At 43.8% G+C, this 13081-nt stretch overlaps 1 protein-coding gene across 1 annotated transcript in view; it reads left to right on the top strand.

Annotated features, from left to right (window-relative positions):
- Nucleotides 1–1651: 1651 nt before the first annotated feature.
- LOC130390966 (vinexin-like) overlaps nt 1652–13081 on the top strand; it is a 57909-nt gene continuing 46479 nt past the window's right edge. Inside the window, exons 1-3 of the mRNA XM_056601147.1 lie at nt 1652–1835; nt 12562–12598; nt 12955–13064. Of these exons, the coding sequence (XP_056457122.1) occupies nt 12589–12598; nt 12955–13064 (120 nt within the window). The 5' untranslated portion in view covers nt 1652–1835; nt 12562–12588. The remainder of the gene's footprint in view (nt 1836–12561; nt 12599–12954; nt 13065–13081) is intronic.

The raw sequence follows: 13081 nt of genomic DNA, 5'->3' as shown, positions 1-13081 counted from the left end.
GGACAATCTTCAATACAATTGAATTCAACATTTCTGATGTTATATTATTTTAGGATTATCCAAAACAACAGCAGAAACAACAAAAAATAAAAACCTTTCCTGCTCCATAAGAACTTATCAGAGGAAAATTATTGGCCTTACATTGCGTTATAGAACATTTACGTTTTAAATTAGACCTATATCTGATGATTTAAACGACATGATTTAATTGTATCACCGCAATCTAATATGATTTTATATTTCTTTACTTAGCTGCTCTCTCAAAATCAAGGTTAGCATTTTACCAATCATATGACTTACCTATAGCAGTCTTCCGAAACATGCATCCCAGGATGCTGCCATCGCCTATAGGGATACAAAAGCGTCATAATCCCAAATTTGACTTTCCAAAAAAATAATTAGCACAAAACCTTTGCCACAAGGCATCACTGTTGCTTATATAAGAAAGACCAAAGGTAACAATATCAGATATAGTCTACTCTAATGCTATGTTTTTTTTTATTATTATTATTGTTGCACTTCTTTCTTTGTAATTTTAACCATATTCTTAAATGTGAATTGGGACAACAGTATGCTTGCATTGCAGGACACGAGGCCTCCGTCCGCCTCTCCGCGGCCGGGACGGACCACCCTGTCTGGGGTGACTTCAGATTAATACCGCCTACCACCACTACAACGGTGGGATTGAGACTTGAACTGCCGCCTCTATATCTGTCTGCGGGATTACGTTAAAAATAAACCCCACTGTGCGGCCTTTGATTGGTCCAGTGTTAAAATAGGATGCCAAAGGATTAGAATGGCTCTCTGCACCACAAATAGCCAGTGTTCTTTGGTGCGTGTTGGATGGGAATTGGGAAGCCTGTCGTCTCTACCTCTGCAGGCAATAGCCCTCAAAGTCAACGCTGGACCCATGTTTGGCAACGCCCTCTTCCATCTTCCAGTGGAGGAGACGGTAATCTTAGTAACCCCGGGATACGTAGGAGACACGCGCAACGAGGATGCGACGATACGACTTAAACTTTAACCCATGAAAGAAGCATCTTCTTGTGACAGGTTTGTGTGATAGCCGAACGACGATCGTTAGTGACGAGCTAGAATGTGTGTGTGTGTGTGTGTGTGTGTGTGTGTGTGTGTGTGTGTGTGTGTGTGTGTGTGTGTGTGTGTGTGTGTGTGTGTGTGGTGTGTGTGTGTGTGTGTGTGTGTGTGTGTGTGTGTGTGTGTGTGTGTGTGTGTTGCACATTTTTGTGTATTTCAGGTGTTGATGCTGTGAGCTGAGGGGGGACAGAATGGCGGGATATCGGCCTTCCAACGAGTTCACAATGTTCACATGTTTTATTACGAACTACGATTATTATTTGTTTAAATCCCCCCCCCCCCCCCACCCCCTCCACTCCCCCCCCACGCCCCCGCCACGCTCAAACCCAGGATGGGGGACACAGTTAGCGCCTCGGAGCCATATCGAGCCCGGGGGAGGGAGAGATAGGGTGGGAGAGGAGCAGCAACACTACACCGCGCTATTCTAACGCGCTAGACCCAGTGGCGACCCACACGCACGAACCGTGAGCAGCGAGCCGAGGCAGAGAGTTGATATTCATAGTTAGTATGTGGAATCGAATGGAAAAGAGCGTGTTATGAGGAGGGAGATCCAAAGGAGGCAGTGATCGTGTGCGGTAGGTTCTGCCTCCTAAATGCGGCGGACCCTCCTCCACATTTGTTTGCTATTGTAGAATTATCCGCACCTGCTCAGTTCTTCTTGAAGATGGCCTAATGGTTTAAGGGGGTGACGCGTGTCCTGTTCTCCTCATCCTTAAAGCACGTAGCCTACACTGAAAGAGGTAATATAAAGTGTATATATATATGTATATATATATATATATATATATAGAGAGAGAGAGAGAGAGAGAGAAAGAGGGAGTAGTCTATTCGAGCCGGCTGTGTCAACGCTTTTGTGTCACAGGTGAACCGCAAGGCAGTGCGGTGCGAGTGACAACTGGCAGTGTTATAAAATGGATTGATTTGTGTGGTGAACGTCTATGGTTTTTATGTTTTTGCGGTAGTTGATAGTTAAATCTGATCCTTGGGCGACATCACGGGGACATGAGGATGTTGTCGCTCATTGTGCTGCTGTTGAGCAGTGTACTGGTCACGTGCAGCAGTGCAGTGGCTGAAGCATTTGCAGCACCAAACATTCTCACCCTCATTCTTTAATTCAGATCCATTCGTTTATTTAACTTAAATGTTTACGTTTCTTTATTTCCGTAAACATCTATCTTTTTTATTTTTGATGAAGGTTTAACTTGTGTAAAAAAAACCTCAGTCCTTAGTTAACCTTAGGTCAGCCTGAGTTGTTCCTCCCATTTCAATCATTTAATGTGTTTGCATTGATCTACTTAGCTCGATGTAATTTAGTACTGATTTATCACAACATATCTTCCAAATTACTACCTTCTGGAGGCATGCATGCAGTTCAGAGTCTCCTCTCTCCTATGGTTGAGTTCAGACTCCTCTCTCCTCTGTCTAGGGTTGAGTTCAGAGTCTTCTCTCCTCTCCTAGGGTTGAGTTCAGAGTCCTCTGTGCTATCCTAGGGTTGAGTTCAGAGTCCTCTCTCCTCTCTCCTAGGGTTGAGTTCAGAGTCCTCTCTCCTCTCCTAGGGTTGAGTTCAGAGTCTTCTCTCCTCTCCTAGGGTTGAGTTCAGAGTCCTCTCTCCTCTCTCCTAGGGTTGAGTTCAGACTCCTCTCTCTAGGGTTGAGTTCAGAGCCTTCTCTCCTCTCCTAGGGTTGAGTTCAGAGCCTTCTCTCCTCTCCTAGGGTTGAGTTCAGAGTCTTTCCTCCTCTCCTAGGCTTGAGTTCAGAGTCCTCTGTGGTATCCTAGGGTTGAGTTCAGAGTCCTCTCTCCTCTTTCCTAGGGTTGAGTTCAGAGACCTCTCTCTCCTACGGTTGAGTTCAGAGTCCACTCTCCTCTCTATAGGGTTGAGTTCAGAGGACAGTGTAGCCTTATTTATTAACTGTGAACAGTTGAACTCTGCACAGCTCACACCCTGATGGGATATTGTGATGTTGGGATGCTGGGATGTGATAGATGGTGTGAACGTAAACAGTGAGGTTAAGATATTTTTTTAAGAATAAAATATTTGAGGGGTCATCATCTATTGTGATGAGCAAATCACATTCACTTATCATAGTGAGACTGTATATGGAGATAGATCTGAAACATGTAAATGTCGTGCTTCATTCAATTTAATTGGCTATACTATAGTAGGCTATGAATCTCTAAATTCAAGATAAGGTTTTTGAATCATCACGGGGCCCCAACATTTATTACATTATCATACATTTGATATATGTTTATACAACGGGGGACCTAAATCCAGCGATCTGATTGGTTCCCAACTGTTGTATAATGAGCGTATACATAACTGCTATGACGCCCGATCATTTTGTGAAAGTTTGCATATCACTCCGCGCCTGGAAGTAGAAACAGTTACAAAGTAAAACATATGTTGGATGATGGAGAGAGCGTGTAAATGTTGTTACTCCGGGAGTGAGCAAGGCGATGGAGAGACTAACGAAAGCTTAGGCACACGGCGAGTGAACTGCTCCATAGGATAAATTGCCGGCGAACCGCTCTATCGGAGCCTTTTCTCGGAGGGACGCTAAAGTGTGTTGCATAGCGACCGTCGATGCATAGCGGCAGCCAGGAGGGACTACTTTTTTGTATTCTTTAAGAAAACGGCTACTTTGACTTTCTTGGTTTCTTTTTAAATGTAGTGTGTCTATGACTTTCGTTTCGCCATAACAGTAACCGTTGTATAAAAGCAATAGATCACTTCAGTCAGTGGCATGTGCTCATTATACCACTGTGAAGGGGGTCGCCCGGCGCGACTTTCCGTCTCGTAAACGGTCGTTGCCATTTGAAACGGTCGATGCCATTTCCGAACATTTCCGATTGCGTCCGCTCTCCGATCTTGAATTGATTAGCCGCGTTGCCCAATCAGCGTTGAGCTTGACCCGACGTCACTGGCAGAGAGTAGTGAGCTTGGACAGAAGCATACGGCCGACATCTTTCTTTATTCTGTGTGGAAATAGTAACATAGTTACGCCATTAAATGCTTTTATGGAAACATTTTTAACGAGAAATGTGCATTTTACTTTCATAATGTTCGCTCGGTGAATGTGAAGGATGTGTGGTTTGATAGTTATGACGAAGAGGGAACGCTCCGTTCACTTGCATGGACAGAGTCTCTGGTTACTAAGCAATCTCAACGTCTTGGCGGACTATATATCTGCTGATCAACACTACGAATGCTGGAAACACACCAGACACACCATGTGAAGTTATTTAACCCGATTATTGTTATTTATATCCGAGCATATCAGTCTTTATCATGGGTGTCTTTACGGGGACAGTTGCTGTTGGCATCTTACATTCAAAGGCCAACTGTGAATAATGTACTTAAGGTAATCATCCTTAAATTTTATTGATGAATAGCTGACAGATGTAAGTTTATTTTATTCAAATATCATCCCTTAAATTCAAATGGTTGCTAAGCAAAAGAGCCATTATAGCAAAAAGTGTTGCAACTGTCCCAGGTCTCCTCTATTCAATCAATCATTATGTATGACTGGCATAGATAGTTTCATAATTACTCCCGGCAACTGAGCGGAAAAAAACATTCCACCCTGTGCTGTTTTTAACTGACTCCAAGAGCGGACGCAATCGGACATGGTCGGAAATGGCATCGACCGTTTCACGAAGCATTCGGAATTCAAGATCGGAGAGCGGACGCAATCGGAAATGTTCGGAAATGGCATCGACCGTTTCAAATGGCAACGACCGTTTACGAGACGGAAAGTCGCGTCGCCGGCCCTCCGCTGCGCGTCGGGGCCGGACAACGCCCCTTAACAGTGGTATAATGAGCACATGCCACAGCCTGGCGTGATCTATTGCTTAAATATACATCACATCATATATATCAAGGAAAGCATGTTCTGATAAGGAAAAAAGGTTGATTATTTTGATCATAAAAAGGTTCTCAAAATCCTTGATTTGGATATTCATACTTAATTCTGGAGACTGTTATGAAGTTTAAGAAACAAAGTGAAACGGACAGAGATAGTGGGACCAGACTTCAGGTCATGTCTCTGCCCTGAACATTTGAATCTGTTAATAATGCCAGATGGCACAATAATAACTTTTTTAGTAACTCCAGTGGGTGTAGCTCCGGCAGGTGTGGCTCCGGCGGGTGCAGCTCCAGCGGGTGTAGTTCCAGCTGGTGTAGCGCCAGCGGGTGAAGCTCCGGCGGGTGTAGTGGGTGTAGCTCTAGCGGGTGTGGCTCCAACGGGTGTGGCTCCGGTGGGTGTGGCTCTGGTGGGTGTGGCTCTGGCGGCTGTAGCGGGTGTAGCTCCGGCGGGTGTTCTGGTGGGTGTAGCTCTGGCGGGTGTAGCGGGTGTGGCTCCGGAAGGTGTAGCTCCGGTGGGTGTAGCTCCGGCGGGTGTACCTCCAGGGTCAAGTTGGGGTGGAGGTTCAAGCTTAAAGGGGTCAGGTGTTGCGTCACAATGTTGCTAATAGCTCCGTTGCGAACTTCAGATTCTTTAACAACCTTTTAAAACACGAGAAGTATTTATTCTCCGACCCCCCAGCCAGAATAACCTGCTTCAGACCGCTGCAGCAAACTGAAACATAAAGTGCTTTTGAAAATGTAGAATTTGTTTTGTGTCTCACCCTATGTCATCAATAGATGTTGTGATGGTCTAAATCTATTGAACTGTGGCCCCCAACAAACACCCTCTCCTTCATATATATATGCTACTCTGCTATGTTCTGAACGAATAGCAATTGGCAATTTTGCAGGCAGACAAATTTACTCTTGGAACAATTTTATGGTCCACAATGGTGGTTAAATGTATGATATACATTTTATATGAAATAATCAGAAACAGAACAAGGCATGCAATTTTAAACATTCTGAGTCTAATTTACCGTTTTATTGTTGATTGATCTCCTGGTGAGCACGTCGAGCCCCCTGGGTGTTGCTAGCCACCCATTTGCACCCTGGTTTTCGTCTGTCACTCACAACCTGCCTCCCCTGAGTCTTCTGAACTTTGGACACATCATTTGTGTTTTCTGTAGTCTGTTCGACTTATAATTTGCATTCGATTTGCATTAAGTCAGTACACAATACTTTGCATATTAAACATTGTGCGGCCCTGTATGTATCTGTGTTCCTATGTGTGTGTCTGGGACTGTGGGAGGTGACCATCATGGGTCTCTCTCCCACCAGACTCCCCCCCCCACCCAGTCATTATGGAGCCAGTTTCCTGCCATAATTCAAACCTGAAAAAAAAAGTTTCAAAGGCTTGTAAGTCTAGGTTTGAAAACTCAACACCTTGTAAAAAAGGTTTTGGAACACTGAAAAAATAGATGATTTTGTGTTCCATTTTATCTTCTTCATCATTTTCACAAACGCATTTTCAAAGTTCAAAAAATTTCCCCAGCGCATTTGCAGAGTTTCAAATCAGGCGCTGTTGTAACAGTGTATTTCATTGTTTCCCGGTTTTGAAACCTTGTAAATGGGATTCTGCAAACAGGTGTTCATACATTGAGAAATAAGTTTTGAAAGGTTGAATATTTATTTTTAAAAACTTGTAAAGGTATAAAATACTGCCAAAATAGCAGTCAGGCTACTGCTTCTTTGTTTTGAGGCAAAAGAAAATATATATTTTTTTTTCAAATATGAATTTGCGTTAATCGCGCGATAACAAAATTAACGTCGTTAAAATTGGTTTGCGTTAACGCCGTTAATAACGCGTTTAACTGACAGCCCTAGTTTTATTATAACACATTGGTAATGGTGTATCACGAGCGTCTGAGCCTAATGTGGGCCATTATGTTCTTAGTTTGAGAGAGACAGTCCAGGAAATGAGCAGGCAGGGCACTTAAAATGTGTGAGAGAAAGTGGCGGGGATTTGTGAAGACTGACATAGGCTACTCATAAAACGTAGCCTAAAAGAATGTAAAAATAAAATAAAATAATAAAATTATTAATTATAAAAAATAAATGCAAAGGAGCAGGCAAAAGGCTGGGATATGGTGGGGATTGGTCACGTTGACGGGAATGTTAAGTGACATGTGGGAGGGTTGAGGGGGTTAAAAAAAAGTCTCAATCACTCTTCGACGTGCATGAAAACCAGCCGCGTAGTTATGAGGGAGGCCGTCCTCACACCGATCTTCCTCGTTGTCATCGTCCTCAATGTCCTCCGGTTCAACCAAAGCTACCCCAGCCTTAGCTGCAATGTTGTGCAACATAGCTGTCACACATATCACAGCGCATGACTTGGCCGGTGAAAACTGGAGCCCTCCGCTGGACTTGTGAAGGCATCTAAAGCGCAACTTCCACCTCCCGATCGTGCGCTCAGGATTAGGACTGATATATATGTCGGCCTAGGCTTAATCAATTGTGTTTTAATATCTTGAGCATTCATATTATTGCAATCTATTCTTTTCGTAGGCTACTCTGCGGTTGGCCTTGATGGGGAGATATTTTAACCCTTTTTAACCCCATTTTCCTCCGACATTCCTGCGTCTCCCCCTGCGTCATAGCCCGTTTCAGCACCATGTCAGTGGACAGGTACAATCCTATGATCGTCGTGAGTGCAGCGAATGCGCGTACACGTTAAGAGGAGTTTCGGGAAACGCTCCAAAGAAATTATCGATGGTTCGAAAGATCCATCGAGAGAATGATCTTACGAGCGAAGATCCATCGATATCGGGAAACGGGGCCCAGGTCGCTTGTTATTCTTGTCATCGGCAGAGCACTGTCAATCAAGCACAGCCCGGTTAACGGCACATGTGATTGGAATGTACGTCAGCAGAGAGCAACCAATAGGTTTAGAGAATCAAAATCGGGAAACAATGAAATACACTGTTAGAACAGTGCCAGATTTGAAACTCAAACTTTGAAAATGTGTTTGTGAAAATCATGAAGAAGATAAAATGGAACACAAAATCATGTTTGCAGATGTTTGAATTTTTTTTTCAGGCTATAATCTCTTTTTTCAGTGATGCAAAACCTTTTTTACAAGGTGTTGAGTTTTCAAAAGACTTTGAAACTTTTTTTTCAGGTTTGAATTATGGCAAGGAAACTGGCTCCATAAGTCATTACCCATGTTCCCCATGGTCACCCTGGAGAGGGGGGCTCCTAATGAGAGAGCCCTCCAAGATCTCTTGGGAGGGAGGGATACCCTCTCAGGTACAGTCAGAGAATGTCTAATATGAGGAGAATGGGCACTCGCTGGTTAGTTCCGGTTTTCTGGAATGGTTGCAGTAATAATCTCTGTCCACGCGGGGCGCTCGTAGGCGAGTCCAGAATGAATGGGAGCCTATGGGGTTTTATCCTCAGAATCCACTTTCTCACGATGTAATTTTTTGTCAAGTAATTTGAAAGTTGCGTCCAAAAGGTGGGTCTAAAATAATAAACTCAGCTGAATATTGCATTTTTTAAAGGCCCACAATGCAAGATCGGGCATTTCTTCGCTGTTTTCTTGGTTTGGCACGCACTTTTCTCTACACAGCGCCCCCTACAGCTTCGTAGTTGATATTTTACAACAGTGTCTAACAACTCGTTGACGACCCTTCCCCATGCACCTCTACGCTAGCCATGTGCATTTGTTTTCAACCGGCGAATGCGTGGAGCCATGTCCGAAGTAGATGATCATGAAGTGTAGGCAAGGTTATACATTTTTAAAACTGTGTATTTGTATTGCAATAAACATAAATCCATCCTTTTTTATAGTTGACTGGGAGAATTTATATCCTAGATTATAATTGTTTTAATTTAGGTTGAACAGAACAATCAGTGTAAGAGTGTTGGCCAACATAATAATCTAAATAAACAAGAACCTGGATTCGGGGATTCAGCCTGTATCTTGGGGACGAGACAGACGAACAGCCAAACACCCGTGGTAACAAAGGAAAGGAAACATACAGGGCTCACAACAAAACGGTCGAGAAAACACATTTTTACAGGGCTCACAACAAAATGGTTGAGCAAACACATTTGTACAGAGACTATCAACATCAAGAATACCACGAAGACAAAGTTCACCAAAGGGTACTTTCAATTTCAAAAGCAACACGGCCAAGTCGGCGTCTGATTTGCAGTCTTCTTTTTCTTTCAGTTCACGCTATTCCTGAAAAGCTTGCCCAACGTTTACTCGTGTCTGGCCTCTCTGTCGGTCAGTCTCCCTTTTCTCTTCTTCTGTTCCTCCGACATTGGGTTTCTCTGTCTCTTTTTAGTCAGCTGATCTATGATGAATGTAACAATCCCTTAGTTACTTGTGTACTGTTTATATCGAGCCGGTTCCGTGTTTGGGGGTCTGTGCCGTAAAGCAATTCGTTACTTCGCGAGACCCGAGACTCCCGCGAGAGTGGGCGGCGGGTCGCCGGCAGAAACATATTCCTTTTCTCCGCCAAGATGCGCAAGGGGGAGTCGAAACAACGAACAATCGAACAAAAATATATCATAGAACCATCGCAATGACTCTTAGCCTGTTATATTAAGGTAAATCAAGCCAAAAAAGTTGCATAGTTCCCCTTTCACTCGTGTCTGATCTCTTTTCTGGTACATTCTTCTTTTGTCGCCTCTTGGGTCCCTTATCAGTCGATTGATCCATGATGAATGCAACAATTGCCTCACAACTGGCTGTTTATATCTAGCCCAGGGGTCGGCAACCTTTGTGACATGGAGTGCCAGTTTGACATTTTCTTCTCATCTAGTGTGCCATTATCAACAATAACGCAAAGTTAAATTATGTCACCATTTTTTTATTTTTTCCAATATACCTGGAATTTGATTCTCAACAATAACAGTATCTGTATTCTTAACAAAATAGCCACATCAACTTTTCAAATACTGAAAAACAGCCACACATTTGAACTAAAACTAGTGTAAGCTGAAGCAACATCAAATTATCAGATGCCTACCAGACAGTCAGTGTGATCCCTGGCCCTGCTTTGCTTGACTGAGCTCTGTGATCTGTGGCTTGTAGTTAGTTAGGCCTACTTTGAGTTGCAAACATGCGTCAGAGTGCTCCGTTGTTAACCTCCTTAATAAATTCGCCATCTGTAAACGGCTTCCCATGCTTTGCAATGCAATGCGCAATGCGATAACTTGCTTCCGTCCCGTGATCTTTAACAGTGGTAAAAACCTTGAAGGAGCTAGCTTGTTTTTCATATCTGGACACAGCACGTTTGATTGACTCTAATTAGTCTGCTTGGTCTTTGAAGTTCTTCTCGTGCTTCGTCTCAAAAGGATGCTTAACACTTGACGTTCTGCACACAACATTCTCACAGCATAAAATGCACACAGCACGGTCCTTCACAAATACAAAACCAAACTCTTGTGTCCAGCAGCACTGGAATGGCCTAGTTTTAGTTTTAGCTGCAGCGGGTGTGGCCATTGTTCGAAATATCACGCTCTGTCATTAATTTATGTCAGTACGAAGACAGCGGACAGTGCGCTTGAATTTCAGACAATTTGATCTGAAATTCTCCCGCTGCAACCTGACCAATGGCCACACTCCAACATCAAATCCAGTGGTGTCCTCCGGGTCCTAGTGCCGGCCGACAAAAGCCGGCTTTTTTTTTTTTTTTTTTAAACGGGACAGATAAAGTGAGTATCGTAATAACACTGAGGTGCCGTGCCAGTGTTTATTCTGCGGCGTGCCAACTGTGGCACGCGTGCCATAGGTTGCCGACCCCTGATCTAGCCGGTGCCATGTTTGGGTGTGTGTCTGTGCCGTAAAGCATTTTTCGAAAATACAATCTGACTACATTTTCGAGGCGCGATTGGATACTTCCGCTGCGTCACATCCGGATTGTGTCGGCCCGAACAGAGCAAGTTGCATCTGCGCTTTTTCCTTGGAGAGGTGACATGGGGCAATGACACTCCCACCAAACGACCCAGAAATGGTTGCAGAACCATCAGAATAACTCTCAACCAGCATAATTAATGTAATTTTGGCTAAAAAAGTTGCATAGTGGGCCTTTAAGGTGGTCATACCGTACATACCATGTACATTGACATTGAACACAAGAAATGGAAGAAATTCCATTATGCCCATGTACTTTCACCATACATAACTTATATAAAAAATAAAAGGGCCTGCAGGAAAATATAAATACAGTACGCAAAAAATTAACTTCGACGGAATGTTTCTGATCGTGCTTCAGCTTCAGATGCCTTCAAGAGGGGTCTCTGGTCGTAATCAGTCGCAAGTCCGTCCCTGACCAATCAGCATTCATTAGCAGAATGCTAGCGTGTATGGCCAACAACGGCCCAAACTGTAAGAAATCGAAAGGACATAAGTACTCATTCATTTGACTTTTGAACTATAATCTATATTGAACTTGCGGAATCTACAATAAAATTTGCGATATTTCAACGACAAGCAGGTGTAAGAGGCATAATTAGCCGTCTAGCCCCATAGACTCCCATTCAATCTGGACTCGCCCGCGATCACCCCCAGTGGATGTCTAATGGAACTGCAACCAAGATCGGTACAATGGGGCGTACATAGGGAGTGCCCAGGCTCTTCGTAGATGGGCTCTGGTACAGTACAGACCATGGATATATATATTAACTAGATGCCTTACGGTGGCGTCTAGAACGTCACCATACGCGGCCATCTTACCACAGTAAGCTGCGCACCCATAACATTGTGTTGGTAGTGGTACATGTACTTTTTAAATAACCATAACTTGCTCAATTTTCCACCGATTTACAAACGGTTCGGTTTATTACAAACGTTATTAACGTGGTTATGATATTGTACCTATTTTAGAACATTATTCTATTTTTCATTATTCTATCAAAAGTATGCAGTGTCATAACTACATCTCTGACTCTTACAGTGGTGACGTTCGACTCCATTGGCCAGCAGCGCGGACGAGGCATCTAGTTAATATATATATCTATGGTACAGACACCCCCCTCCTCATCGCCCTCAGAGGGGGGGGGGGGTTTGGGAGAAGGAGATCAGGCCAGGAGGTGAACACAGCTGGACTGCTCAGACAGGAGGCAATAAAATATTTGGTACAATGGATGAACAATGGATGGTTGGTTTAGTGTCACCATCTGCCCTCTGAACCAAGTGTCTAGTGTCACCATCTGCCCTCTGAACCAAGTGTCTAGTGTCACAATCTGCCCTCTGAACCAAGTGTCTAGTGTGACCATCTGCCCTCTGAACCAAGTGTCTAGTGTCACTATCTGCCCTCTGAACCAAGTGTCTAGTGTCACCATCAGCCCTCTGAACCAAGTGTCTAGTGTCAACATCTGCCCTCTGAACCAAGTGTCTAGTGTCACCATCTGCGCTCTGAACCAAGTGTCTAGTGTCACTATCTGCCCTCTGAACCGGTTAGGGTAAGGTTTAGGGTAAGGGTTAGGGTTAGCGTTGGCCCTCTGAAACAGTTAGGGTTAGGGTCTGTGTGTCGCCTCACAGTCGAACCCAGAGGAGACCTGTTAACTGTTTGTTTTTATTTTCATTAGTATTTTTTTTTTCACAGGATCATCTAAGGAGCAACAAGAGCATCATGGACCCAGGTATTTAGATATTTAGCTCATTGTACTTTTGTGTCCCAGTTTAAGAGCCAATGTAGGTTAATGCCTCCTAAAATGATTGAATAATTGTAGCGGCTTTGTCCATGTGAATGTATTTGTCCAGTATTCATCTAATGAACGCCTTCTAATATAATGCTTAAAATTAAATGTAAGAAAATTGGAAAATAAAAACTAGATAACAATTAACTAGATAACAAAACATCCAGTACATGCAGTCTGTAAGCATGTGAACTCTCTGTTTACGGGTGGTGTAAGCATGTGAGCTCTTTGTGTACGGCAGTGTAAGCATGTTAGCTCTTTGTTTACGGCAGTGTAAGCATGTGAGCTCTTTGTTTCAGGTGTCTGGCGTCCGGAATCCCTGTGGGCCCCAGGCCCCGCCCCCTCCTCGCTGGCGGCCAAAGGGTTCCGTAAAGTTCAGCCTAACTTGAGCAGGAGGCCGGCCGCACAGGTGAGCAAACACGGCCC

The sequence above is a fragment of the Gadus chalcogrammus genome, chromosome 10, assembly GCF_026213295.1.
Source record: "Gadus chalcogrammus isolate NIFS_2021 chromosome 10, NIFS_Gcha_1.0, whole genome shotgun sequence".
Taxonomy (NCBI): domain Eukaryota; kingdom Metazoa; phylum Chordata; class Actinopteri; order Gadiformes; family Gadidae; genus Gadus; species Gadus chalcogrammus.
This window is presented reverse-complemented; position numbering and strand designations above follow the sequence as displayed.